Raw genomic sequence first — 27,710 nt, 5'->3', positions numbered from 1 at the left:
ACAATCCATACACCCATCCATTGTGTCAAGCACATTTGTACATTTGTTGCCATCATCATTCTCAAAACATTTGCTTCCTACTTGAACCCTTGGTATCAGCTCATTTCCCCCCTCCCTCTGCATCCCTCCCCATGAACCCTTGATAATTCATAAATTATTATTATTTTGTCATGTCTTATACTGTCCGACATCTCCCTTCACCCATTTTTCTGTTGTCCATCCCCCAGGGAGGGGGTTATATGTAGATCATTGTAACCAATTCCCCCTTTCTACCCCACCTTCCCTCCACCCTCCCGGTATTGCCACTCTCATCACTGGTCCTGAGGGATTCCTGTCCTGGATTCCTTGTGTTTCCAGTTCCTGTCTGTACCAGTGTACACCCTCCGGTCTAGCTAGATTTGTAAGGTTGAATTGGGATCATGATAGTGGGGGGAGGAAGCATTTAAGAACTAGAGGAAAGTTGTATGTTTCATCATTGCTACACGGCACCCTGACTGGCTTGTCATCTCCTTCCGGTGACCCTTCTGTAAGGGGATGTCCAGTTGCCTACAGATGGGCTTTGGGTCCCCACCCCGCACTCCCCCTCATTCACAATGATATGATTTTTTTGTTCTTTGATGCCATTTTGGTCTTCTTGACATTGTGTTGTAATCCATACCAAAGGCTGCAATCCTGGATCTTCATCAACAAATGTCTCAAGTCCTCCTCACTTTCAGCAAGCAAGGTTGTGTATCTGCATATCGCAGCTTGTTAATGAGCCTTCCTCCAATCCTGATGCCGAATTCTTCATATAATCCAGCTTCTCTGATGATCTGCTCAGGATACAGATTGAATAAGTATGGTGAGAGGACACAACCCTGACACACACCTTTCCTGACTTTAAACCATATAGTAGTATTCCCTTAGTCTGTTCTCACAGCTGCCTCTTGATCTGTGTACAGGCTCTTAGAGAGGTTTCATTGGGTGTGTGGAGATGGGGGTAGGGGTGGGGCGGGCAGTTAATTGTTATTGATTGGGGACAGGTACCTGCTCTTATCTCAGGCTTTTGGACCATCAGATGTAGCGATCTCTGTGGACCCCATGTCCCTATAGGAAGGAAAGGCTTGTTTTGAGGACAGTGGTTCCCTGGCCTTGCAGAGGGGGCTGGGGAGGGCAGCAGAGGCAGCCGGAGGTGACTGTGCATGGGGCGGGGACACTGAAGATGAGTGTGCGTGGGGCCGGGGACTAGAAGTGAGCAAGCACATGGGAAGCAGGCTCAGAAGTGACCGAGTCTGGGAGTCTATGCTCCCTCAGTGGGGCGGGCAGGGCAGATTGCCTGGGTCCCTGGGGGAGATGAGTGCTGAGGTTGTTTTCCTGGGCCATTTCCCACAGGATACGCCAAGTCTTCTTTTCCTTTTTGGGACTGGAAGAGCCTGGAGCATCCCTGTGTCCCAGCCTGGGATTGGGGGAGGTGCAGGAGCTGGAGTGGGAGTCCCCAGCCCCTCTCATGCTCTCTCTGCTGCCCAGGGAACAGTTCCCAGAGGGGCACTGCCATCGGGGACAGTCCTGGCTCTGATCACATAGTGATGAAGAAACCAGGCTGTGGGTTTCAAGGGTCCAATTTCACATTAACTCACGTGCAGTAGAGGCAGGGCAGCCCAGGACACCTTCAGTGCGGGTCACAAGGGACATATCTCCTGGGACAGCAGCTCTCTCAGGAATGCTAAGAATGGAAGGCCCACAGGACACCAGGCCTGGGTTCTTCATCTGCTCTCTGTGCAGGCTTTGGCTAGACTACTGTCCTTTCATGACAGCTAACCTGAGACCCCCACAGACAGCGGCTATAGTTCTTGCTGAAAGAGACCATCACCCGCCTTGCTGCCCCAGAGGTTCGAGTAGAAAGAAGCCCCTGACTCCAGGATACTTGGCAAATAGGCATGATGGCCCAAGCTGTGTTGTTAGCCTTCAGAGACTGAAATCCTATAGCTGCGTGGTGCCCAGAGGAGGCGGGCAGTGTTGGGCCAGGGCTGCCCATTCCAGCTGCTCCCTCCACCCACTCTGCTCAGTGTCTGAATATGGCATGTGTAACAGAGAAGAATCTACTCAGTCCATAAAAGGCAAATTTCTTCAGAAAAAGTATTATATCCGGATGTAGAAAGACACCCGTCTACATGAGTGAGAAATGATGGTTTTTCCACTAACATGTTTTCACACCAATAGCTATAGCGAAACGAAGTAACACCCTCCCTGGGTTAATTTTTTGTTGAAGTCACAAATGGGAGGGGTTAGGGATGAGGAGAGGCATTCAGTGGGGCTACACAATGGCCAATTACAGTGTCAAAATGCTGCAGAGGTTTGCTTTCCAGAGCCAGTCACAAATATGTCAGAATCGATGGGAGACGTTCTTTGAAGCTAGAGCTGCCGATAAGAGCACCGGGCTCGCTCTTGAGAAATTGTTTGTCTAAACGAAACCTTGGTTGTGTGGAAAACTTTAGCCCCAAAGCCAACACATCAAGGTTTTTTGTTTTCGTTTATTTTCCCTTGAGATGTTGTTTCAACAAAGGGACTCTAAAATCTTTGTGGCAATATGGAATTAAAAGAAGATGGAAAGTAAGCTATTGGGTGGGGGGTGATGAGTATGATAAACTGTTGAATACAAAATTGATGATCTGAAATGTAAACCCCCACCTAATTCATAATTAAAAAGTTGCTTTTTGTTTCTTTAATAGGATAATGGAATTTTTCCATGAACTTTTGGGCATTTGTCCTTATGAAAGAATATTTAAGGCCATTTTGCAACAATGTGTCTGTTAAACCCCCATCCTTGGGATTTATTACAGAGAAAACGTTCTCTTAGTTATTTATGGCTTTTAGCCATTAGCATAGGAACCCTGATGGCTTAGTGCGGTATGTGTTGGGTTGCTAACCACAAGGTTAGTGGTTTGAACCCACCAGCTGCTCATTAAGAGAAAGGTGAGGCTTTCTGCGCATGTCAGGATTTACAGCCTGAGAAACTCGCACAACCAAAAACTCACTGTCGTCAAGTCGACGGCAACTCGGCGACCGTACAGAACAGGACAGAACTGCCCTCGTGAGTGTCCGAGACTAGCCCTACAGCAATAGGGAGCGTCCTCCAGAAACCCAAAGGGGAAGTTCTACTCTATCCTAGGGGGTCTACTCTGTCACAGGGAGTCAGAATCAACTATATGGTAGTAGGTATTTGCAGGGGGTGGGGGAGAGTAACATAGCCAGAAGACAGGAGCTTGTCAAGGGAACAGATTGTCACACAGGACTCTTCCCTTTCCACTGCCATGGAGTGGATTCTGACTCATAGCACCCTTTCTGGACAAAGTAAAACTGCTCCCTAGGGTTTCCGAGGCTGCAAATCTTTGCGGTAGCAGACAGCGTCACCTTTTCCCAGAAGAAAAACATCTACTAAATGTAACAAGGACCACCACCACCCCGCCCCCCCAAAAAAATTCTACGCAAACTCTGGCTTTCACTTCTCAACTTGCAACAAGCCACTACTGAGTCAATTGAAACTCAGAGGGACTCTGTAGGACAGTCTAACTGCTCCCTAGGGTTTCAGAGCCTATCGATCTTTACTGGAACAAACAACCTCATCTTACCCCTGAGGAGCTGAAGGAGGTTTGAACTGCCAACCTTGTGGTTAGCAGCCCAACACTTAACTCAGTTGTATAAAGATAACAGTTTAATTCAGCAAAACTCAAACCAAACTCCCTGCCATGGAGTTGATTCTGACTCATAGCCACTCCATTTAACAGGGTAGCACTGCCCCTGTGGGTTTCTGTGACTATAACTCTTTATGGGAGTAGAAAGCCTCATCTTTCTAACAAAGAACAGCTAGTGGTTTCAGATGGCTGACCTTGTGGTTAGCAGCCAAGATGAGCAACTACTATGCCACCAATCTGCTCACCCTGTTTTGTTTTTTTTAAAAACAAAATCACTGGACAAACCATCAGAGGCAGAGTGGACAATGGCCAGCCCGTCCCCACTCTCCAGAGCTCAGTGACGCTTGCTCCAGTGAACTCTGAATCCTCCTGGGAGATGGTGGGGGACACGTGAAGGGGAAATTGAGCCCCCAGGCAGAGTGATCTCCCCCAGTCTTGACAAGTAGTCTTGCTGGGAGCTGTTGGAGCATTGAAGCGGGGTGGGTGGTCACTTAGTACAGAGAAGGCTGGAGTCAGGCCGTCCATCCAGTCATGAGTCAGTCAGTTACCAGGCTTCTCACTTGCTTAGTCCCCATTGGTCCATCCAGCCCCATGGTCCATGTGGAGACCAGGATCCACATAGGATGAAGACGCAGGAGCAGGTGTGAGGTATAACTGCACCACCCTTCCCCTGTAGAAATAGCACTGGGGAGCCCACCTCAGGTGAGGGTGTGATCCCCAACTGTCCCCTCATCATGCCCCACTTTCTCAGGGTTCCAAGAGAGCCAGGGCTGCAGACTGAGGGATTACACCCACTAAGATGGCGAGTGTTCGCTCTCCGACCCCCACAGCATCACCATCTGATGGCCAAACAGCTTTTTCCCATCAGTGCACCTGTCCCCTCCTACCCTCACTTGGGTGCCAGGCTGTGCTGTGGGGGAGGGAGGGTGCCACCTTCCTTAGCTCTAAGCTGAACATCTGGCCAAACCCCAAGCCATGCTCACTGCCATTGCGTTCAGTCTGACCCAAAGCAACATTATAGGACAGAGTGGCATGCCCTGTGGGTTTCCATGGCTGCAGCCTTTACGGGAGCTGACAGCCACGCCTTTCTTATGTGGCGCAGCAGGTGGGTCTGACCCATGCATCTCCCAGGTAGCAGCCCAACACTCAACCTGCTGCATCACTAGTGCTCATGGCTTTCTGGAAGAAACAAACAAACCAGACTCACTGCCATGTGGTCAGTTTCCACTCACAGTGACCCACCCAGTAGGCCAGTGTGGGTGTCCGAGACACACTCTATGACTTTCTCCTGCTGAAAAGCTGCCAGTTTCAAACCGCCAACCTTGCCGTTAGTAGCCCACTACTTACCCAACAGCGCCACCAGGGTTCTGCAGAAGGATAGCATAAAATAAGCTCTTGGGAGCAGCAAGTGGGCCCTGGCCCCCACCCAGGCAATGGTCAGTCAGCCTTCCCAGGCTTCTGGTGTTTTCTGTAAGTGGCGTACCCTGTACCTGCTGCTCTCACACCTGCTTCTCTTGCTCATGTTAGTGCTCTGTGTGTGGTTTTTGTACACGAGCCCTTGAGGTCAGTGCGAGTGCCCAACCTGTAAATTGCGCTTCGAAGAGAAGCAGGGCTTGTACAAATGTGTTCATTGAAGCTCCCCGCTTTGCCCATGGCTCCTGGGCCACCTGCCAGACAGCATCGACCGGGAGAAGGAGACTGTCCTGAGGGGTCCCCGACCAGAGGATACCCTGAGCAGACGCCTCCAGAGCAAGGCCAGCCTCTGGTGAGAGACCTAGACCTCCCGCATGCTCAGGCCAGTGTCTGTTGATGATTAGCTGGCTAACCATGAAAAAATCTCCGCGCCCATTAGATTAGCTTTGCCGCTTGTCTAGATAGGAGACATGTAAGGGCCTCCTCACATGACCACCCACGTGCTACCTGAACCTGCTAGCCAGGCCTGGAATGTCAGGTCCCCCTTGTTGAGGAGCTCCACAGAAGGCCAGGCTGGGCTGTTTCCATGGGAAGCCACAATCTCTGCTAGTGTGTCCTTGGCTTGGGAACTGCCTTGGGACACGTGGCCCCCTCTGATTGGTCCCTTCCCAGGTGTCCTCTCAACCAGCCGGGAGGGTAAAGTTCATTAAAAATGAGCTAGGGGTGAGTGGAGGGTCATGCCCCTCCCCTAGGGATTGTCACTGGGTAAACACACCCCTCACAGGGACATGTCCCCAACAGTCAGTCTACCTGCCTCCTTAGGTGGTTTGCTCAAGGCAATAAGGGTGGAGCAAGAAGACCTGAGAGTGGCCTTTCCTTAGGATTGTGGGAGTAAGGGGCATTATGCCACCCTCCCAAACCCAGAAGAGTGTGGGGGAGTCCGGCAGGGTGAAATCCACCAGGAGGCTTCAAGGCGTCAGTGGAGAAAGGGAATGGGAAGATGGTGGCGTTTTTCCAAGAGCTTTTTGAATATGAGGCGTCCTGGTGGCAGCGTGGTTATTCATTGAGCTGCTAACCATAAGGGAGGCAGTTCAAAACCAGCCCCTCCAAGGGCAAATGATGAGGCTTTCTACTGCTGTAAGCAGTTAAGTCTCCGAAGCTCCCAGGGGCAGCTCAGCCCTGTCCTCTAGGGCTGCTAGGCATCGGCAACCATTCAAAGGCACCAATGAGTATTTTGGAAGCCAACCCCTTCCAGGAAACACTTCAGTGCCCTTTGCTGGCCTGAGTTCAGAGAGCCCAAAGCCCTTCCTGATTTTTGCCCCACCCTGCAGATGCTGGAAGGCCCGCCCCTACCACTAGTGGCTGTTGCGCTGGGCACCGGGCTGCTGGCTCTGGTGCTGTACCTGCGCTCCCGGTTCCAAGGCCTGTGTTTGATCCTGTGGAATGAGCTTGTCCTGCAGCCCATCCGAGACCTGCTCATGGGCGACAGCAAGGAGCAACGTATCCTGCGCCACGTGCAGCAGCAGGCACAGCCTGGGGACCCGCAGAGCGTGCTGGCCGCCATCGATGCCTACTGCTCACAGAAGGAGTGGGCCATGAATGTGGGCGACGAGAAAGGTGGGCATTCAAGGTGGGGGGAGAAACCTGGGTGCCAGGGCCGGCACCACAGTCCTGATGGGAGAGGCCTGCTAGCACCCGCATTTCCAGGGAATTGAGGGGTCCTTAGAACCCTGGGTACCCGAGGGTATAAGTGGAGGGGGCAACAGTGTGTGGACCAGGACACAGTGTCCTTTTGCAGGCTGGACACTGCAGGGATTTTGCACCCAGGCCAGAGGTCTCCTGGGCAAGAGACATTGTGCCCTGACTCACACACAACCTGACTCCCAGGAGGGAGAGCCTATTGGCTCACTCTGTGGGAGGAATCTGGCCTGACTCAGCAAGCCTCCGCCCACACACCGCCTGACTCAGGCACCTACTACCTGAGACTTGCCCAGCCCCCAACGTCCAGCTGCAACGTGCTCTAAGGAGGCCAGGCAATGGCTCTAGGGTGTCAACACCCACAGACACTGGGCTGACAGAAGCCTAGGTGGGCAGGGCTGGCACCCTTGGGACAGGGGTGGAGGTGCTGTCCAGAGTGTCCCATGACCCACCTCTGTCCTGGACCCCGGTGGTGTGTCAGACACACAGTCCCTAACTGTCCAGCTCACGAGCACCAGGGAGACCCGAGTGCAGCCCGTGGGTGGAAGTGGGGTGCTTTCCAAAAGGGGGAAGATGTTTGGCAGGGAGCCAAGTGGGTGGGGAGGGAGAAGACTGGCTTATAGAAGAACACAAGGGACCCTGAGAGCAGGCCCTGGGATGGGCCTCAGAATGAGTGAAGGACCCTCTTGCTCCAAGGGAGGCATGGGAAGGAAGGTCTGGGCTGGGGGAGAGGCCCAGGACTGGAGGTCAGTATTCGTCAGAGGGGCTCCCACAGGCCGGCTGGCCATCTAACTCACCCCACATGCCCTCCCAGGCCTGATTGTAGATGAGGTGGTGCGGGAATACCGCCCCACCCTACTGCTCGAGCTGGGCGCCTACTGTGGCTACTCGGCCGTACGCATGGCCCGCCTGCTGCCACCTGGTGGCCGCCTGCTCACCATTGAGGTCAATCCAGCCTATGCGGTCATCACCCAGGAGATCCTCAACTTTGCCGGCCTGCAGGACAAGGTACTATCCCCATGTCTCCATAATAAGGCCGGGGGCCAGGTGGGAAGTCAACCCACCCCTCAGTGCCTCGGGGCTTCCCCAGGCCCTGTGGGGTGATTCCCCAGGCCTGTGAGGGAGGCTGGGGATGGAGCAAACTCCTAGACAGGACTGCTGGGGGCAGGAGGGACAGAGGTGCATGGCCTTCACGACGTCACCATCTTCCAGGTGACGATTCTGGTTGGGGCGTCCCAGGACATCATCCCCCAGCTGAAAAAGAAGTATGACGTGGACACGTTGGACATGGTCTTTCTTGATCACTGGAAGGACCGGTACCTGCCGGACATGCTCCTTTTGGAGGTGAGCTGCATGTGGCCCCTGCCCTATACCTACCACTGAGCATGGGTGTCGCCAAGTGGGTGTTCCACCCGTCCCCAACACCCCTTCCCGGTCTTGGTCCCTCAGCAGAGCAGGCAGGAGCACTGCTGAGCAGGTTGTGAGGCAAGGCCCTCAGCCATGTAAGCGGCTGCCTGGTGTTAAGGAGTATATGTGCGAGAGGTAGCCGAGGGTGAGGGTAGAGGTACAGGTGCGGGAAGTGGGGGGTAGGGTGCCAATGTGTGCTTTGTGAGGTGCTGTGGCAGTGGCCAGAGAGTGTAAGGGGCCCTCAGAAATGCCACAGCTGGGAAGTGGTGAGCGCAGCACACATCATGGTGCTTGGACCAAGGGCCACTGGGCCTGAGAGGCAGTGGGCAGCAGGCCTTCAGGGACACTTGCTCTCCTGGCTTGGCTACTGGTCCAGCCCTACCTGAGAAGGTCCCTGAGCCCCTGTGTTGCAGCTGAGGCAGTGACAGGGCAGAGCCTATCAGTGGGGGCTCTTGATAAACTGGCACATGGCATTTAATATTGATGTTCTCAGAGTGACACCTGACATGGAGTCCTCCAAGGGGGTTCAGGACACTCCTCCACTACCACCTCCCTGCCCTGCAGTATGTCTTCTCCACACAGCTGACCCTTTGCACCATGAGACCACAAGTGCAAGGGAGCCACAGCCTAGAGGCGGAACCAGGACTCCTATGCCAAGGGGGTATAGTGCCATCCGCATGGGAAGCCCAGCACCTGGGCAATACAGCCCCTTTTGTAGCCTGGATATGGCAAGGACAGAACCTGCACCAGTAAGACAGTGGTGGGGAGCATGCCCAGAGTGGGGCAGGGCAAAGCAAGGCCCACCTCCAGCTGTGGGTCCCCATCCACAGCCATCCAGTGAGGCTATTGGGTTTTACAGGAGCGGACAGCCTCGCTTTATCCAGCGGAGAAGCGGGTGGGTTTGACACATCAACCTCGGGGTTAACAGCCAGCACTAAACCCACAGCACCACCGGGGCTCCACCAGCTCCGATGTGGAGGGCACAGGCTGGCGGCCTAGAACTGGAGAGATCCACACAAGGGCTGTGCCGGGGCAGACTGAGGGCTGTGGGGCGCTAGGTACTCAGCAGCTCTGGGCTGTGTGGTAATTAGGGGCTTTTGTTTACAGAAAAGCAGCAAATATTGCAGCTCAGTAACTAGGAAACTAACAGTTTCCTCGGTGCTGCTTGTTCAAAGCGGGTAATTATCTCGAAAGAGGATAAGCAGTGAATTGGAAATGGCTTTCGATGTTCAACGTGTGCTCCCAGCCCTGCAGTACCTTGGCTTCTGTGGGGCAAGGCTGAGACTGGCTCTGTGGGGACCCATAGGGGGAGGGACTGGTGGGTGGGGACAGGGCTGGTTGTTAGGGGCCTGACTCGTAGTAACCAATGCACAACAGAAGGAAACGCTACCTGGTCAGGTGTCATCCACACAGTTGCTATGTTTGAGCCCATGGTTGTAGCTCCTGTATCAGTCCATCTCCTGAAAGGCCTTCCTCTTTTTTGCTGCCCTCCACTTTACCAAGAGTGACGTCCTTCTCCAGGAACTGGTCTCTCCTGATCACATGCCCAGAGTGTGTACTTTGGTGGGCTTGGAGGCAGGTTGCAATTCAGATTGAAGGAGAGCTGTTCAGAGGCAGCCCAGTGTCCTTACCACACAAGTGCCTCCCCACCACTGATGTTTGAGCCCCCATCTGACATAAAAATGACCTGACCTGTTATGCAGTCCATCCAACTCAAGGTGAACCCATGTGTCACATGTCAGGGCCTGAACTGCTCACGTTTAGGATTAGTAGTCAAGCACCAACCGTGTGTACCACCAGGGACATTGACAGCTAACTTTTCCCAGAACAAGAGCGATCAAGAGAGAATCAGAAACAGAGAGGAAGAGGATGCTACAGTGCCTTGTTCTGACTTCATTCCAAACCACAAGGAGCCCTGGTGGTGTAGTGGCTACATGTCAGACTGCTAACTTCAAGGTCAGCCGTTCAGAACCATCAACCCTCTTCATGAAAAAGATAAGGCTTTCTATTCCCATAAAGAGTTAGTTTCAGAAACCCACAGAGGCAGTCCTACCCTGTTCTATAGGGTCACTCACTGTGAGTTAGATTCAATTTGATGGCAGTAAGTTTGGAGTTGATCCAAAACCACAGAGCTGGGTTGTGTGAATGGCTGAGCGCCTGACTACAGTTTTGTACGTGACCCCAGGAAGGGCCAGCTCCTGGGGAAGGGCCTCACGGCTGGGAAAGTAGAGAGGCAGTGACAAAGAGCCAGAAAGACCCTCTGTGACACAGTGACTACAAGCATGGGCTCCAGCCTGCCAGTGGTGGGGAAGGTGGTGCAGGACTGGGCGGTGTTTGGTTTTGTTACACAGGGTCATACAATCGGGAACCAGCTCAATGGCACCAGGCACCAGCACCACCACCAGCCAAAGGGTTGACATTTCCCTTGGTAGACTGGCCCATGGTGGACTGAAAGGCCATCTCTGTAAGCTGGGAGAACCTGATGAGGCACTTCTACTCTGCACATCACGTGTGTTCTACTCTGAACATCACGTGGGGTCTCCAGGAGTTGCAATCCACATAGTGGTAACTAGTAGCAAATCCTCATGTTGCCATCATGTCTGCCTTATTCTGCATGCTAGCCAATGCTCGTGGGAGAGGACTTAGTGCCACTTCGATGGGAGGAGCATCAGAGTCACTGTGGACAGACCCACACTTCTAAAGTCCCCTGGCCATAGTGCTGGCGCGGCCTCCGCATGCTACTTCCTGCGTGTCAGGGGCCGGCTGGCTGGCTCGGTCAGCAGCTTCCGTTTCGGCCGCGATCCTTCTATTGCAGGAGGCCCCTGGTTCCTGGGGAGAGCAGGTTAGATGCCGCCTTTTTCTCTGTTGGGGCTGGTTTCCAAGACAAGTGGGGCTCCCCGACCAGTCCCCTTGGGAGGCTGAGTCCACTTTCTCTGTTGATAGTGTTTAAACTCAACTCACAGTCAGTCTTACTGACCACAGGTTGCCTCCTCGGTGGGGGCCAGCAGTACCTCTTCAAGCAGGCCAAGTCTTGGCAAACTCTAACCCTGGAGAGCAACTTGTCCATTTCCTGCCCCAATCCAGGTGCCACCCACTCCACCAAGGCTGTTTATTCTAGATCTTTCTACCCAGTCCCAAACCAAACCCACAATCGGGAAATTGAATCCAACTCCCCATCAACCCTACAGGGCAGAATAGAACAGCTCCCTAGGGTTTCCACGGCTGTCAGTCTTTTGGGAGAGTCTCATCTTTCTCCTTCAGAGAGGTCGGGGTTTGTAACAGCTGATCTTTCAGTGAGCAGCCCAGTGCTGTACACACTGCACCACGTAAACCCCCTTTTCAGCCCCCAGACTTGGGGAATTGCTTTATAGAGAGGTCATCCATCACCGTTCATTCTGACACTTTCTGTTCAACTCGACCACAGGAGGCTTGGCGGCCTCTGCCCATGGCAGTCTGGGAAGGGGGTGCACTAGCATCAGGCAAGTGAGACAGCTTGTCCTGAGAGCCTGGCCTGAGCTGCCCCTCTGAGGGGCCCGGACACCGATAGGAGCGTGTCTGACACCTGCTGGCCATCCCTCCTGACCTTGGAGTCCTCTCAGGCTCGTGGATAGAGCCTCGGGGCAAGAGCAGACCCAGCACAATCACTTTGGTCAGGCCAGATTGGGTCTCACAGTCACTCCAGCAGCCCCCACCCCTGGGCCCCTCAGAAAAGTCACATGCCCCTGGCAAGGTGCATGAAGGACCCACAGGCCTTGGGGTTGACTCTTGGCCCCACCGGCCCCTCCAGCAAGCATTTACTGAGCCTCAGCGGTGTTCCATGGGATAAAAGTGGAGTTTTGTACACCTGTGAACAGTCTCGGAAACCCACAGGGACAGTTTTACACTGTCCTATAGAGTTGCTATGAGTCAGCATCGACTCGACAGTGAGCGAGTGAGTGCATTCCATACACAGTTCTAGGGGCTGGCAAACGGAAGAGCCAGGACCTGCTCTCAGCACAGCCTTCTCGAGCAGCGAGCAGCGGTAGCTGCTGGCAATGCAAATGTGCAGGTGCCCTGTAACTACAGCAGGAGCCACTGCCCACCCTGGGCCTGTGCTGAGCTGGCTGGGCACGCCTGACCTTGCCCCCTCCACCCATCTCACCCCTGCAGGAGTGTGGCCTGCTGCGGAAAGGGACAGTGCTGCTGGCTGACAATGTCATTCTCCCTGGAGCCCCGGAGTTCCTGGCCCACGTGCGTTCCAGCAGCCGTTTCGAATGCACCCATTACAGCTCACACCTGGAGTACTCCAAGGAGGTGGACGGCCTGGAGAAGGCCATCTACTTGGGCCCAGGCCCTGGTGACAAGGGGAAGAAGCCTTGACTGCCCACCCTACCCCCCAGGCTCCGCCCCACCCCCTAAGCCTGCTTTAGGGCGTGGTCTGGTCTCCACCCACCCCACAGACCTGTGAAATCCCGCCCTACCCCCAACCCCAGCCCCCTCCCCCTGCTGCACCGGTCATCACACACACTGTGGGCACATAGTAGGGGGTCACTGCTACAAGGCCAAGAAGGCATTTGCTTCTAGACTGAGCCAAGGAGTTCTGGGTGGGACCTACTACCCGAAACTGGCATTCTGAGAGGGGCTTCTTCTGCCTGGCTCCGGAGGCAGGCCCTCGGGCTAGGAGAGGTGCCACTGGATGCAGGAAGTAGGGGAGGCCGGGGAACATTGGCCGCTGATGAGTGGACTCAGTCTGTCGTTAAAGTTTACCATCACCAGGTGGCAGCAGATGCCTCAGTGATGGCACTTGGACCAAAAGCTCTTATGTATTGCATGTCTGTTTTGTGTTTCTGTTTTTTAAAGAAAACCTTGATCATTTTACTAAAAACTACCGGTAGCAGTCTTACCCACCAATATCATGTTTCCAAGATGTCAAAATAGAAATTAAAGATACTTAAAAAATTTACACCATGTCAGTCTTGCCTGTTGTCCGGCTCCTTCCTGTCCCTGTTCGCCCCAGCTTTGACATGAAACAGCCTATATTGCCCTTGACTGGACATTGATGCTGTCACCAGCTGCAAGCCAGCTGGGTTCTGGGCATTACACCCAGCCCCAGGGGTTCCCAGACATTAGCAAGGGAGTGGGGGAAGGCCTGGGACACGTGGGGCAGCCTCACAGAGAAGTCATGGGTCTGGGGTGAGCCCAAGCAGGAGGGTTGGCCAGTGTTCAACCTTCTCTGGTCACTCGGGTGAGTGTGGTGGGTATCCCACTCAACATTACACTGGGGCACCCTCTTTTCGGGCCAGTGGGCTAGCCATGTTTACAGAAGAGGACAGAGAGGTTCAGGGGTCTTAGTGTTTCTGCATATTGCCCTGCTGCCACTGGACAAGCTTATTGCCACTGAGTCCATTCCACTCAGTGACCTACTAGAGCTAATAACTGCCCTCTAGGGGTTTTGAGGCTGTCAGTCTACAGATCCGACTGCCTCTTTGTTCTCCTCTAAGGGGCTGGTGGGTTTAAACTGCCAATTCTGTGATTAGCAGCCCAGTGCTTAACTTATGCAAATCCAGTGCTCTCCCAGCCTGTCTTGACCTCTGATCCCAACTCTAGAGAGGTAGTAGTACTCACTGTCCTGCAGGCTCCCAGGGCTCCACCAGCAATGCCAGAGGTCTGTGCTGATCCCAGGGCAGCCTCAGGCCAGGATGGTTTCTTTAAGAGGGGACTGACAGTAAGTCTGAGCTGGGATGGAGGGACTGTAGAGTGGAGGGTAAGGAGTGGAGAAAGCCCAAAGACCCAGTCTGGAAGTGTCCAGGCTGACCAGGCCAGCTGATAGACACATGGCAGCTGTGCCTACCCATTGCCCAACAAGCAAATTGAGGCCTTCGCTCTCAGCACCAACGGGGAACCAGGCAATCTGAGACAGGAGATCTGAGTGGCACAAAGTGGTAAATTCTTTTGTTGCATCTTTTAATTTTCAAAATTTCTTAGAAAAATCTAGATGTTTACCAAGACAGTCTTTTGGTTTTTCTTTGTGATGTTTGTTTGTCGTGTTTTTCTTCTGTTTTAAAGTTACAAACAGCAGGCACTGAACAGTGACCCTCTGCTGCTGCTGCTGCGACAGAGGATCAATCCCAGAGGCGCTGTGGGGTGGCCTGGGCAGCTGCAGCTGCCTGCACAGACCCATGGGGCCAGAGTTGGTTCAGAAAAGGTTGCCACAGGGCTCCTGGGCAGTGATCCCAGAGCAAGGCTCAGGCAATAGTCGGCCTGATTCTACCCATTGTCCCTGCAAAGACTCTGCTGGGTCACCCATATGGGCTGCCTGTCTTGCAAGGTGGCACTGCAGGGGTACCTTGGGACCCCCTCCCATGATCTGTTCCTCACTCTCTTACGCCATGGCTACCTGTGTGCCTGGCTCTGGTCCCTGTTCTCTGGGGCAGGCATCCGAAACCCTGTGCCTACACATGCCCTCCTAATTCTACACCAGGACCCCTCCCTGGTCACCTGGCCATCCACTGAGCCAGGTACCCTCCTGCCCTCCCCTCTCACACAGCACCATGTCAGTAAACATCTAACGTAGGGCCTAAGGAGTTATGGAGAGTGAAGTTCAGGGACACAGCTGGGGTGTCTACAAGGCCTGGCTGGCCCTGGCTGGAGGGAGAGGGGAGGGCCAGAAAAGACGCCAACCCCTGCCGCCAGGGGGCTCCAAACTCCACAGCAGTGTCTGCTCAGCAAGGGAGCGCAGAAGATCCAGTTCTTCCCGTGATAAAAAGTCCTAAGAACAAACAGCTGGGCCCCAGCCCTGAGGAGGAAAGGAAGGGAGGGTGGGTGTTGCAGCCAGGAGCAAGGCTGGTTGTCCTGGAACTAAGTGCGCAGAGGGGACCTGGTGTGATTTTGAGGCTGGGTGGCACGAGGCACGAGGTACTGCTCGGCACAGGCGGATAGAATTGTGGGTAGCTCTCACTGGATAAGCTGACCAGAGCGTCTTGGTGGGGACTCCCATTGTCAGTCAGAGTGGCAACAGATACAGCCACCACCTGCTCACCTACGGCTACAGAGCCATCTTTGAATGGGAGTCATTCCCACTTGCTGGTCCCTGTGAGGCCCCTGTAGCTGGGGCGGGGGGTGGGGAGGGGTGGGGGTGGTGAGAGGGTGTCCCACCCCCACCCTTGCACAGGACCTGGAATGGGGCTGGGAATCCCCCACCCCCACCCACCTCAGGCCTCAGTCTGCCCTTCCCTAAGATGGGTGCGTGGACTTGCTGTGCACGCACAGAGAACAGAGAAGCGCGCAGGCAGCAGAGAACGAGAAGCCCCCAGCCTGACAGTGGACATGTGGACGGACATCAGACGGGAGAACATACCAGGCATGCAAGCTAGACCCAGGAGTCAACGGGCTGAGGCTTAGGCTCCCCCATGGCGTCCACCAGCCTGACTGTGGCCCTGCTGGGCCCGGGAGGAGGGGCCTTCCTGCCAGGGTCGGGCTGCAGCAGACAGGGATGGCGGGAGGGTGTTAAGAGACAAAACAATGCAGAGTGAGGGAGCAGATAGGATGGGGTGGGCTGGTCTTTGGCGGCACCAGGGAGGGGCAGGGGGGGAGTTGAAGGTGGGGACGAGGGTGGGCTCCAGGGGAACACTAGACAGTTAAGGGGAGCAGGCAGGTTCTGCTTGCAAGGACACACATGATGCATGGATTCACTCAGAGCCCTGTATGAAACTGAGGGGTGCCACAGAGCAGGGGACAGGTGGAGCCACCAGGGCCCTGGCCCAAGCACAGACATGCAAAGAAGGCAAAGACTGGCAGGCTGACAGCCACCTTGTCAGGATGACCAGGGGGCCCTCTCTGAGCCCTCCCCCCAAGACTGCACTCCAACTGGAGCATCATCAGAGGCCCTGAGACCACACCCACTCGAGATGGTCTCCCCCACTGGGCCCCCTCCCAGTCCTCACCGCTCCTCTAACCATGGTTGGCTGCTTACTTTCAAGGATTCCTTTTGGAAGACCTCCCCAGCAGTGTCACTTCCCCAAAGCCTCCGACCTGCCCGGTCAATGGTGGAGTAGGCATCTGTAAGGGGGGTGGGGGCTGGGTGAGGGGAACTCAAGAGGGCCAGGCTCCAAAGGGGCAGTCTACACCCCAGGGTGCACCCCCACCCTCTTGGGCACCCCCTGTTTGGTAATGGCCTGGACCTGCTGCCCCTCACTAAAGCTTAAACCCCTCAAGCCTCTTCACAACAGGATGTCAGAGGCCCTAATGGGAGGCAGATCCCTTCATGGGTGCCCTGCCTGGCCCCTCAGCCTCCTCAACCAGAGAGATGGACTCAGGACCTCAGGGCACCCAGCCCTACACTCACCCCACCAGGCAGCCTGCTGCCACCGCCAAGGGTCCAGCAGGCCTGCCCTTGAACTCACCGGGGCCCAGTGGGTCCATAGGGATCACATCTCGGTTTTCTGGCTTCTCGCCATCTGCAAGGCATGCTCAGATGAGGGCCAGCCAAGCCCGAGACACCCAGCAGGCAAACCCACAGGGCCTCTGAGGGGCCCTGAGGCACCGGGGTCTCTGCACCTGTCAACTTGGAGCTAACAGGCGCCATGGGCAGGGAGGACGGAGGAGATAGTAGGCCTGGAAGGGGGTCTTCTCCTTGAAGCCCTGTCTCCGCCCACTATCAGGTCACTTGGCTCCTCCCCTCTGGGCTCCTACTTGCCAGTGCCCACACTCTGCTCACCAATGCTCTTGTCTACCAGAGGCAGCGTGCTGTCGTCAAAGCCTCCCGGGCTGGGTGCACCTTTAGGAACCTTGGTGGCAGCATTAGCTGACTGGGGAGGTAGGACACACGTACGTGAGGTGAGGTCTGGGGGGCTTTTGGGAGCAGGAGGTGTGAGAAAACCTGGCCGCCCTCACCTGAAAGCGGGTCTTGGTCCACCCATCCTTCTGCAAGGCACCACGCAGCTCCTTGTAGCTCCACACCGTCTGCAGCACGTGCGAAGCTGCCTTTGCCTCCCGCACCGACTGGCTGCAACCCGGCATCAGGTGGAGTCAGAACCCGGCCCCGCCCCCGGAGGAACTGGCCTTGCCCCCAGGAGCCAGCCCCCTGCCTCCGCACACACCTGCCCGCACCCAGCCCGACCAGCGCTGGCACGCCGCGGGCCTGCAGCAGCGAGCGCGCGTTGTCGGGACTGTCGGACACGATCTCATGGATGGTGTTGAGCACCGCCACCACCGTGTCCTCCTCCAGGTGGGCCCCGGGCCGCACGGGCGCCTGCGCACTGCGCACGTTCCTCACCAGCTCCGCCATGGCGTAACTCCCTGGGGACGCAGACCGTAGGGAGGTCACACACCTGCCCACTTCTGGCAGGGGGACGCAGTGACCGGCTGAGGGGCAAGGAGGCAATCCCAGGAAGGTCGGGAGGGCCAGCGAGGCCGGCTTCCCGAGCCACCCACCGGCTTCCCCAAGCGGGGTCTCAACCTGAGCCTTACCAATGAGGTCTTTGTTGCGCCGGTCCAGCGAGAGGTTGCGCAGGGCAATGGCGACCGCGCGCACCACCTTGTCGGTCTCTGACTGCAGCAGCTCCACTAGCACCGGCAGCCCGCGCTCCTTGCGCACAGTGGCGCGGATGTACGTGGCCCACTGTGGCCGAGGGCACAGGGGGCTGTTCAGTCCTGCCCACCCACTTCTCCGGCCCTTGCGCCATTCCTCCATGCCACCCTTCTCCTCCCTGGCCAAAGTCTATGCCAGCCCCAGCAGCTCCAGGGCACCTCCACCGCGTCCCCACGATCGAGTGCACTTCTCCCAGACTTGGGCCCTCTCCGGGGGAAGGGGGGTGACGACAAGCTCCCTCTCTTTCCTCCTCCTGTGTCCCTGCCAGCCCCAACCCTCACCGTCCAGCTGCCAGCGCTGAGATTCTGCAAGGCGCCTGCTGCTGCCTCCAGGGTGTTGAAGTTCCGGCTCTCCGTGAGGAGAGAGAGGTAGAGACGGACCACCTCGGGCTGGTACAGCAGCTCAAAGCCTGTGTACAGGGGACCCACCACCCACAGTCACCCCCAACCATCAGTGTGCCTGAGACTGAGAGTGACAGCCAGGGATAAGGGTGGCACAGTCAGGGCACAGGAACCCCTAACATATGCCTGAAAGGCTTCAAAGGGAAAAGCATTCCCATTTCACAGAAGGGCAAACTGAGCTGTCTGGCTTGGAGAGGAAACAAAGAAGGGGCCAGATGAGCCTGTTCCTCTTCCAACTCTACTGCCTAAGAGCTGGGTCTCGGCCAACCTGGCAGCCAGAGTTCCCTAGACCAGGCTGGGACAGGGCCCCTGGATTCTTAAGGACCATGGCTGCCTCAGATGAAGTTGGCACATTTCTCCCATCTTAGGTGGGGGGGGGGGGGGTGTTTCCAAGGCTGCAGGCCCCACATCAAGCTGGCTTCTAGCCACCTCTGTCTTCTACCTTAGCAGCCTGTCCCCATGCTCGTGCACCCTCCAGTATGGCGTCCAGGTGCTTCCTGTTCTTTAAATATTCCCAGAGCACCTGCTGCAGTGTTCTTTGACCCCTTGTCCTGCCCCACACCTCTACTCCCAAGGCTGCCTGCCCCCCTGCTCCTTAGGTTGGCATCTGGACCATCCACTGGCATGGCTGGCAATGGTTAGGGGCTCAAGAGGTGCTGAGTACCACGAGGGTGAACCCTTCTCTCTGGAGTCTGTTCTGCCCGGTATGCCCACAGGCTCTGGACACATGCAGGGGAAATACCCGGCCTCTGTGTGTATCCCAGCTCTTAGGGAGTCCTGTTCCTCTGGGCCTTACCTGCTCTGACCATGCCTTCTTGGCACCCAAGCCCCTTTGCGATGCACCTGCAGACCTCATCTGAGCTGTCTGGCTGCCCTCCACTCATCCTGGGTCACCTTGCCTCCATCCTACCTCTGCTTCTCATGTGCTGTGTGACTTTCTGCCAGTGCCTGGATTGCTAGACTCACGGCACTGGCCCCGATCTTGAACCCTCGTCTGGTGCCTAAGAACTGGATGGCCCTCTCGAGAACCATGGGACGCCCTTTCTCCATCAGGCCTGTGCAGGCCGTTGGCAGCATAAAGCATCCTGCCCTGCCCTGGGCCCATCGGCACTACTCTGCTCACCTTTAGCAGCCTCGGTTCGCTTGGGCAGATCCAGCGTGTCAAAGTTCCGGTCCATCTCACTGTCCTTTTTCCCTGGAACAGAAGGACAGTGGGAGGTGAGGCAGACCCCACAGGGGGAAGAGAATGGACACTGTCGCCTCCAAGCCAGACGCAACGAGCACCTCTGTCTCGAGCAGGGCATAGAGGCTGTGGGAGGGGTAGCTGTGCTGAGAAGCAGCAGCAGTGTACTCCGGAGACAACCTCATTCTTCCCGTAGCACGCAGGGCCCTTCCCTGCCAGGTGGTAGGAGCCATCCTTGAAACTCTCCCGATGGCTCCCAGCAGCTGCCAGGTGGGTGAATGGAGCAGCTGGAGCCCAGGCTGAGCAGCCCATGCAGATGGGTAAACTGGGTCAGTGATGTAGGACTCACCCAGAAACCCTATTAATGGTCAACTTTTCTGAGCCTAGGGGACCCCACCCCTAGGCTGAGGGCCTGCAGCAGCCCCTGACTAAACCTTCCCCTTCTCAGGCTGCCTCACCCTGTCCTCTGTGCTGCCCCTGTCCTTGAGCCCCACCCCACTGGAGGGGCCCAGGCTAGGTTGAGGCTGTCGGCAAGCAGCCCCTCCACCTCCCAAGCAGCCCAAACCCACATTCCTGCAGCTGTCAAGTCCACACAGTTGTCATGGAGACAGCAATAGAAGTGGGGAGCAGTGCAGGCCTTGAGGCTGGGGCCACCTCCAAGTGCCCACTGCACCCGCCACCCTGTGGTTGTCATGGAGATGGCTCTGGACTAGTGGGGCTGGGCTGCTTCCCAGTGCCCATGCCAAGACTTGGACAGCAGGACACACAGGGACTCACCTTGGTGGAACCACTCTTCTGGGCAGCCGGAGGAAGCACAGGAGAGAGGAGACGAGGCTGAGCGGGAGGCGCCCCCACCAGCCCCGCCCTGAGTCTCAAGTGCTCACTGCCTGGGTCAGGCAGGCGGAACTCGGGCCCTCACCTCAATTACTTCCATGATAGGAGAGGAGGGGTGTGTGGTCAAAACAGGCCCACAGTGATAGGGTGCAGACGGGGTGGGGGGTGGCGGGGGTAGGGGCAGGTGTACGCAGGTCCCCTACAACAGCTGGGGACAATAGATCCCTGGAATTTGTACCACAAGTTTGTCAGGTCTAGCTCCAGGTGGACAGCCCTGCAGGGAGTTTTCTGGGCTTAGGGGTTAGGGTGGGGTGGAGTGGGGGGTGAGGAAGCAGCATTATCTGCAGCCCCCCAGCAAGGCAGCCTGGTGCCTCCCCCCACCCTTCTCTGAGAGCCTCACACTGCTGGTGTGAAGCTCTGCACCCTGACCCTGTCATCTGTGTGACCCAGCCTAGCTGCCATCCTCAGCTCTCTGCCTCCCCACCCACCCACCAGGCTGCCAAAGGATGCCCCAGACTCTGGGCCTGAGAGGGGTCTGGAGTAGTCAGCCAATCCCTCCCACCTACCTTTGGCCTTCTTGCCGCCAAAGCAGCTCGCATCCTCGTGTCTCCTGCGCTGGGAGCCTGCTGCACTGGCCAGGGGCCCAGGCTCCGCCTCCTGGTACCTGTCTGCACCAGGCACCTCCTTGTGCACATGGTAGGACAAGTTCCGCACGATGCACACACAGTTCTCCACGGACTATGGGGAGAGAAGCAGCTGGCCACGTGTCCCAGTGAGAGGACTGGAAGCAGACCCGACCCCCCCCCCACCCCCCCCCCCCAATCCCAGAGGGCTCCTAGGAGCAGCACCTCCTGCCAGGAGTGCTGTCAGGGAGGGATGTGAGAGGAAGGTAGGGACCCCGGGCTCTGCCATTCATCTGCACCCCCAGGCCTCAAGCTCCTTGTGGGAAGCTAGGGAACCCACACAACGTGTTTGAGGAGGGAGGGCCTTGCCACATCTAAGGAACCCTGGTGGAGTAGTGGTTACATGGTGGGCTGAGTGAGAAACCACTAGCCACTCCATAGGAGAAAGATGAGGGAGGCTCTCTATCCCCACTAAGAGTTAAGTTTTGGAAACTCACAGAGGCAGTTCTACCCTGTCCTATAGGGTCTCTGTGAGTCATAACGGACTCTCCAACAGTGAGTTTGCTTTTGTTGTTGTTTGCGGGAACTACTCTGTGGGAGATCATGAGGCATCCTGCTTCATGAAGACTGACAGCCTGAGAAACCTCACAGGGCAGTTCTAACTTTGTCCCATAGGTTCACCAAGTCAAAATCGACTTAATAGCTGAAGGTTTGGGGGAGTGGTTAGAACCCACCAGCTCCTCCAAAAAGACACACAGCCTCAGAAATGCTGTCATCTCTGAACTGAAACTGACTACACAGCAACGGGTCTGGGCTGCCATGCCTGGGACCTCCCTGGGGGTCCCCTTGGATGTCCCCAGCCCCATCCACCTTGTTGTCTGTGTCCTTCCTGCCCACAGCCGACTGCAGTGCGTGCAACAGCGCATCCACCAGCCCCTCACATTCCCGCAGGCGCCGCCGGGCCTCTGCGCCGTCTGAGCTCACATTCCTGGGAGCCAAGAGCAAACTTGGTGAACTCCACTTCCTGCTCCCCCGCCACAGGGTCTTGCCATCTGCCAAATGGCCCAACGTTGCCCCACTGGGATTAGTGAGGGGCCACACCACAGCCTGGCACGCAGGGACAAGGACAGGGTAGCCTGAGCCCTTGGGGAATCCCATGGAGATACCCCTAACTTCCCGGTGGAAAAGGGCAGCGGTGGAGGCCACAAAGTCCTGGCTCCATGCTTGGGCGATGCTGGGCTCCCCAGGAACAGGCAGACCTTGCAGGGTCCCGGCAGGGCCTCCAAGGGACAGGGCAGGGCTGGGGTCACGGGAAGTGGGATGAAGCTTCCAGGGCAGGCAGGCGCTGAGGGTCTGGGTTCCCCCACTGCAGGTTATCATGGTGACAGCACACAGGGGTGACGCTGGGCAGGGCAGGAGAAAGCAGGAGACCGCCAGCCTTGCCCAGAGCATGTCTTAGTCTCAGGACACAGGGAGAGGCTTGGGGCCCACACCAGGCTCCTGCCTCCTCCCCATGCCCCATCTTCCTGCGGACCACCCCAGCCCGCCCACACCTCAAGCAGCCAGATGTGTTCTTGAAGACCGTGGTCCACTCAGCATCTCTTGGTTTCGAGTCCTCATTGGGCTCTCGCTCCCAGCCCGAGTGAGGGACAATGACCTCGTGAGTCAGAGTCTGCAGGCCATGGTCGATGATGACCATCTTGAGGGGCTCGTAGGATGACAGGTTCCATAGAGTGCCTGTGGGGGTGTGGTGGGGGGTGTCCACTGGTGCTAACCTTGGTCCCACCTCTGAACCTGCCCTGCCCCCACAGTCTTGCCCCAGCTCTGGCACAAGGAGGGATGAGGATGCAGCAGAGGATTACACGGCCTCCTATTTCCCAGGGTGCCAGAGATGGCCAGTCATGGCCAAGAGGTCCCATGGACACAATTCCAACTCATGCACGACCAGGAAGATGAGAGGGAGGGAGGCTGGTCTCCAGGCCTTGTGCCAGTGGACGCAAGGCAGATGAGGTTCCTGCCTGAGGGGCCAAAGCCCAGGCCAGCTCACAGGTTCCTCAGACGGTGCCTGCCCCCCAGGCTCACAGGAGTGGGTTTCGTGTGGCCCCACCCCTCACCAGCCAAACCTGGGTCTCCTCTCAGGCTCAGTCTGCTCACCTGTGACCAGCTCTCGGACCTCACTGTCCCGGGCAGACCGCAGCAGGCGCACCAGGGCGGGCACACCACCACAGTCCCGGATAGCGGCCTTATTGTCTGTGTCCCGGCCATAGGAGAGGTTGCGAAGCGCCCCACAGGCCCGGCGCCGCACCTCTGCCCTCGGGTGATCCAGCAGCGCCACCAGCAGTGGCAGCCCCCGCAGCTGCCTCACGCGCCGCTTCACGCCCTCATTCTCAAAGCACAGGTGCTGCAGGTAGGCCGCTGCATTGGCCTTCACAGGGTCCACGGGATGCCGCAGCATGGCCAGCACCTCAGGGAGCTCAGGGTCCCGCCAACGAGGCTCCTTGCGAGCGCTGTCGACGGAGGGTGAACGTCGAACCGCCCGGTCCAGGCTGCCCAGGCTGCCCCGTTCGGGCTGCGCGAGGGGCGCCGTCACTGGTGGGAATGGAGGCCGTGCGTCCAGCAGCTCGCCACCATCCTCTGCAGCATCCTCGTAGGGCCTGCTTGGGTGAGCGGGGTGTGAGCGTCTTCCTGACGGCCCCAGCCCTGTCTGAGCTTCCCCTGCAGATGCCCCAGAGTTTGTGGGCTCGGGGAGGGGTGGGCGCAGAGTCAAGAGTATTTGCACTTTGGCCCCAGACACAGCCAGCACCCAGACTAGTGAGACCCAATGGACAAACTAGACCCGTGGACCAGGCGAACCTCAGTCTCCGTGCCCCTAAGACCTGAAGAAACTAGCTAGTGGCTAGCTACCACTTTCAACCCCTCTGAAAGGGCGCGCTCGAATTAGAAGGTCCGGATGGAGCAGGAGAAAAAGGCAGAAGCAAACTCAAAATCATGAGTCCAGGCCAACTGGCTGGAGAGAGCTGGGGGAATGTAAGACCTTCAAGAACCCCAGGGGGTACGCACACCTTAGAATAATTAACCATTTGTAATCTAGAAGGCAACATTTGCCCTAGGGCCAAACTCACAGGGTTAGAGAAAACCACAGGACAGAAACAAGAAGCCCAGGGAGCAGGCAGGCGTTTGCACAGAGCACCTCAATGGACGAGAGGCAGTAAAATGTGGGGGAATTGTTGCATGGAACCCTGACGAGCTGCTCGATAAGCCTTCACCCACTTCACAACAAAACATGAAAGCAAAACACAAACAAAACCCATTTTACTGGTCTGGTAGAAACTGGTGAACCTCGAGACTCTGACCCTTTAGTGATCGCTTCAAGCCTGGAACTGAACTCACACTTCAACCCAGCAAGAGACAGGCCTATGAGGGGAACAGTGACATTAAAGGTGTACACACTTCCTAAAATAAAAAATCAAAGAGAAGACCCACTGGCCGAGCCAATGATGAGGCAGAGCCCAGCCTCTGCTCACCAGGACAGGCCCCATACTCCTTCTAGAAGGAGGGGTTCACTCCCTCCTCTGTCCAAGCTGTTCCCTGACCCTGAGCAATGTCTATGACTGTCTAAGGTAAGGTGACCAGATTTAAAGCAGGACACCATTGACAGGGCAGGTGGGGGGTGTTCTTGATTAAAAATTTGACCTATATGGACCAAACAGACCGTTCCCTAGCTTGTGCATTCTTTCCAAAAATCAGGACTTTTTTAAAACGCCAAAAAGCAGGACTGTCCTGCCAAAAGCAGGACGTCTGGTCACCTCAGTCTAAGGGCCCTGTCTTCCCATGAGCATCAAGATGTGTGCGTGTGTATTTGTGTGGGTGGGGTGGGCAGTGAGCTCTCCCTGGAAAGGCCTTCCCAGTGGCCTCTGGGTGACGGACAGCATGGCCAAGAGTGTTTTCTGTTCGTGGAGTGATTGCCTGCCTGAGGTGGAGAAAGACTTGCTATCTTAAGACAAGTCCTGCTGTCTTGCTGGAGAAAACCCCATTTGAGAAACAGACAGTGTTACGGTGCATGCAGACAAGACGTTCATTAGGGTCCCCTCACTGATGGCCACCATGGTGCATGTTAGTCCCCTTAGGTCATTTGTAGGCGAGCGTCAGACGAGGTACTACTGGTTGACACACTGAGCGTCCAGGGGACATCCTGGAGGCATTTAGGCCACCTGCTCCACGAGGAATGAGATGACTCTCAGCAGACTGGTGGGTCATCCCTGTCAAACCCACTTTCCAGAGGAGAGACTAGAAGTCAGGCAGGGTCCGGCGACTTGTTCTGAGCCACTCACCAACACCCACACCCAGTGATGGCCATGTCCCCACTCTAGGGACCCTGTAGAACAGGGTAGAACTGCCCCTGGGAAGTGGGGCGGGGGGAGAGGCATGTTCCAAGACTGTAAATTCTAATGGGAGTAGGAAGCCTTGCTTTCTCCCAACAGATGAGGGCAGAGAGGACAATACTAAAAGCCAAGCCAAGAAGACCCTGGGTTCTGGGTAGATGAGGCACAAAGGGAACTGAGGTTCAGGGAGAATATGGGGGCCTCCTGTTCAGAGTGATGTGCTGAACCTGTAGGGCTCAGGTCTTTGAGGCTGTCTGCCTAGAGAAGAGGTAGCAGGTGCCAGGCACTGTCATTAACTTCTCTCCTGCCCTAGGCCCAAAGGACCCACTGAAAAGCCTGAAGGGAAATTCTTATTTAAGTGTGCATGACGGATTCAACTCTGGCTGCTTGGCTGCCTTTAAACCTGGCCATGGGGCGTTCTGTGGCGAGGGGACATAAGGAAGACATCCCAGGGGTGGCAGCATGAGATACAGTGCCCACCTGGTGCGAGGACCTCTCCCACAGTCAGGCCTCTGCCGAGTGGCCGTGCCATAGTCGGACTCCAGCTCAGGACCTCCCTCGTCCTCTGCGGCCAGGCTGCGAGTATCATCCTCCAACCCATATGGCTCTGCCTGGAAGCGCTCAGGCAGGGAACGGCCGCCAGGCAGTGCAGGCTCAGGGCCTGCTGGGTAAGCTTCCCGACGGCCAGGCAGAGTAAAACTGCCATCGCAGGGGCCCGGGCCCAGGGGGCCTGCTCGAGGTTGCCGCCCCCCCAGCCCTCGGGACAGGCTGCCATAGCTGGGTCCATCCCGGAGCTCAGGCCCGTCCGGGAAGCCACCCCCACCACCGAGGTAGGCCCGAGAGAGTGTGGCTGCTGGGCCACCACCTCGCAGCAGGAAGTGCTGGTCCAGGGGGCCATCAGCAAAGGGGCCCAGCAGGGGACCACCTTCCAGCAGCGGGAGGCCATCTGGGCCCAGTGGCACCTGGCGGACTGTCCGAGTCGTCACCGTCTTGACCGTTTTGGTAACCTGGAAGACAGGTGGACAGTCTGAGGGCTGAATGACGCCTGCCTGGCTTGTTGGCGGAGCATTCTCGGTGGCCAGTGGGGCATGCCTGTTTGGAGAGGGGACTACTGTTGCCTACACAGCCCACCTGCCCGGACAAGGCTGTACCTTGGTCTCTGTCCGTCGTGTTGTGCCATCTGTAGATGTGACAATGGACACGTGGGAGGTGGGTGTGCCAGGGTCTTCCTCCACGGTCACTGTCTCCTCCAGTACCTCCGGCGCCTCTGGCATGGTGGCCAGCGAAGTCTGGCTACCTGGGCTCTGCTCCTGAGGGGAGGTGGGTAGGCGTCAGCAGGACACCAACTTGGTTTATGCTGGCCTCTCTGCCTCCCCGCCCCCCACTCCATCCAGCCTGAGCAGGTGAGACCAGGCTCACTAAGTCCTCTGACCCTGGCCTGTCCCCCCAAAGAGAGCTGGCAGGTCAGGTCACAGACCCCAGGGTTGGGCAGTCTGAGGCAGCTCTCTCCCAAGAAGTCCATGCTCGGGGCATGGCTGGACCCTCCTGCACCAGCCCAGGGCATGTGACACCTGGGCCTCTCCCCTGCCCTACCCCAGGGACCAAGCACCAAAAGGACGTGCAGTGGTGCTTCCAGCATGTCCTGATGGCCACACCCAGACTCCCACTCCCATGCCAGCCAGATGCCTCACAGGACAGAAATACCCAACTCCCAGAATGCCCTGAACACCCAGAGGCCCAAAATACTCTTGCTCCTTCCCGGCCCAGACACTCGGGGTGCCGAGTGGGCAGAGTCCAACTCGGTGTCAGGTCAGTGCTACCACTGGGATACGGCAGATTAGAGCCCAGAGAGGATGGGCTGCTCAAGGGGGATCAGCTGGCCCTGGGTGGACACTCCACGGCCCCTTCCTGTATACTCCCACCCCCAGGACTCCCCAGCTTCTGCCCCCAGTTCAGACCACCGGTTTCATTCTCAGTCAGCAGCCACCCTTGCCACTGTCTAGGAAAGGCATCACGGCAGTAGAATTCCTGGTAAGGCAATTTGGGGGCTCCCGTGCCCACTGGCCAGACTTGTCAGTGGGGACACCAAGGCTCAAAACTTGGCTGGACCTCAGTTGTGCTGAGTGGTGTGGGGACCACAAACTCGGTGTACCCTGAGCCTCTGACTTCCCCTACCCTAGTGCCGGCAGCAGGCCAGGCAGGAACCCAAGCCATGGTAGGCAGCAGGTGGGTGGTGGGCAGCTGAGGAGGGGGTTGGCAGGAGAGCAAGACCTGTTCCTGAAGCCCTGCCTGCCCCTCAACCCAGGGTCTGCTCAATCCAGCCAAGGCCACACTCACACCCACACCCATTTCTGTCTAGCTCTAGAGCTTGCACTCAGAGCCTGTACCTGGGCCCAGAGAGGTTCAAGGCCAGGTGCACATGGGGCTCCCCTCAGGGGTAGTGTCCAGCAGAGAGGTCAGCAGAGATGGACACAGCTGGGCCAGTTTACGGGTCTTCGAATGTGAAGCCTCCCCAGATCAAGCCCCACCC

General features: G+C 56.8%; 2 protein-coding genes across 14 annotated transcripts in view; one reads left to right on the top strand and one right to left on the bottom strand.

Moving 5' to 3' along the window:
- COMT (catechol-O-methyltransferase) overlaps window positions 1-13,131 on the top strand; it is a 19,906-nt gene extending 6,775 nt beyond the window's left edge. For 2 of the 3 annotated variants that reach the window (XM_045291268.1, XM_004701427.2), the window contains exons 2-5: window positions 6,416-6,701; window positions 7,597-7,790; window positions 7,995-8,126; window positions 12,339-13,131. In XM_045291268.1, the coding sequence (XP_045147203.1) occupies window positions 6,416-6,701; window positions 7,597-7,790; window positions 7,995-8,126; window positions 12,339-12,548 (822 nt within the window). In that variant the 3' untranslated portion in view covers window positions 12,549-13,131. Of the gene's footprint in view, window positions 1-815; window positions 842-6,415; window positions 6,702-7,596; window positions 7,791-7,994; window positions 8,127-12,338 lie in introns of those variants that run through there. The other variant, XM_045291267.1, reaches the window with a different exon arrangement.
- Window positions 13,132-14,111: 980 nt separating this feature from the next.
- The window catches only part of ARVCF (ARVCF delta catenin family member), a 54,660-nt gene continuing 41,061 nt past the window's right edge, over window positions 14,112-27,710 (bottom strand). For 2 of the 11 annotated variants that reach the window (XM_045291402.1, XM_045291409.1), the window contains 17 exons: window positions 26,332-26,490; window positions 25,661-26,187; window positions 22,953-23,455; window positions 22,352-22,535; window positions 21,669-21,786; window positions 20,742-20,913; window positions 20,119-20,136; window positions 19,282-19,353; window positions 18,039-18,166; window positions 17,637-17,787; window positions 17,267-17,465; window positions 17,061-17,172; window positions 16,885-16,975; window positions 16,571-16,624; window positions 16,141-16,226; window positions 15,526-15,645; window positions 14,112-14,964 (listed from right to left, as the gene is read on the bottom strand). In XM_045291402.1, coding sequence (XP_045147337.1) covers window positions 15,538-15,645; window positions 16,141-16,226; window positions 16,571-16,624; window positions 16,885-16,975; window positions 17,061-17,172; window positions 17,267-17,465; window positions 17,637-17,787; window positions 18,039-18,166; window positions 19,282-19,353; window positions 20,119-20,136; window positions 20,742-20,913; window positions 21,669-21,786; window positions 22,352-22,535; window positions 22,953-23,455; window positions 25,661-26,187; window positions 26,332-26,490 — 2,682 coding nt within the window. In that variant the 3' untranslated portion in view covers window positions 14,112-14,964; window positions 15,526-15,537. Of the gene's footprint in view, window positions 14,965-15,525; window positions 15,646-16,140; window positions 16,227-16,570; window positions 16,625-16,884; window positions 16,976-17,060; window positions 17,173-17,266; window positions 17,466-17,636; window positions 17,788-18,038; window positions 18,167-19,281; window positions 19,354-20,118; window positions 20,137-20,741; window positions 20,914-21,668; window positions 21,787-22,351; window positions 22,536-22,952; window positions 23,456-25,660; window positions 26,188-26,331; window positions 26,491-26,657; window positions 26,743-27,710 lie in introns of those variants that run through there. The other 9 variants (XM_004701201.2, XM_045291410.1, XM_045291405.1 and 6 more) reach the window with 7 other exon arrangements.

The sequence above is a fragment of the Echinops telfairi genome, unplaced genomic scaffold (assembly GCF_000313985.2).
Source record: "Echinops telfairi isolate 266 unplaced genomic scaffold, ASM31398v2 ScPeMD7_70;HRSCAF=299, whole genome shotgun sequence".
NCBI lineage: Eukaryota > Metazoa > Chordata > Mammalia > Afrosoricida > Tenrecidae > Echinops > Echinops telfairi.
The sequence above is the reverse complement of the archived record's forward strand: the minus strand, read 5'-3'. Positions and strand labels throughout refer to the sequence as shown.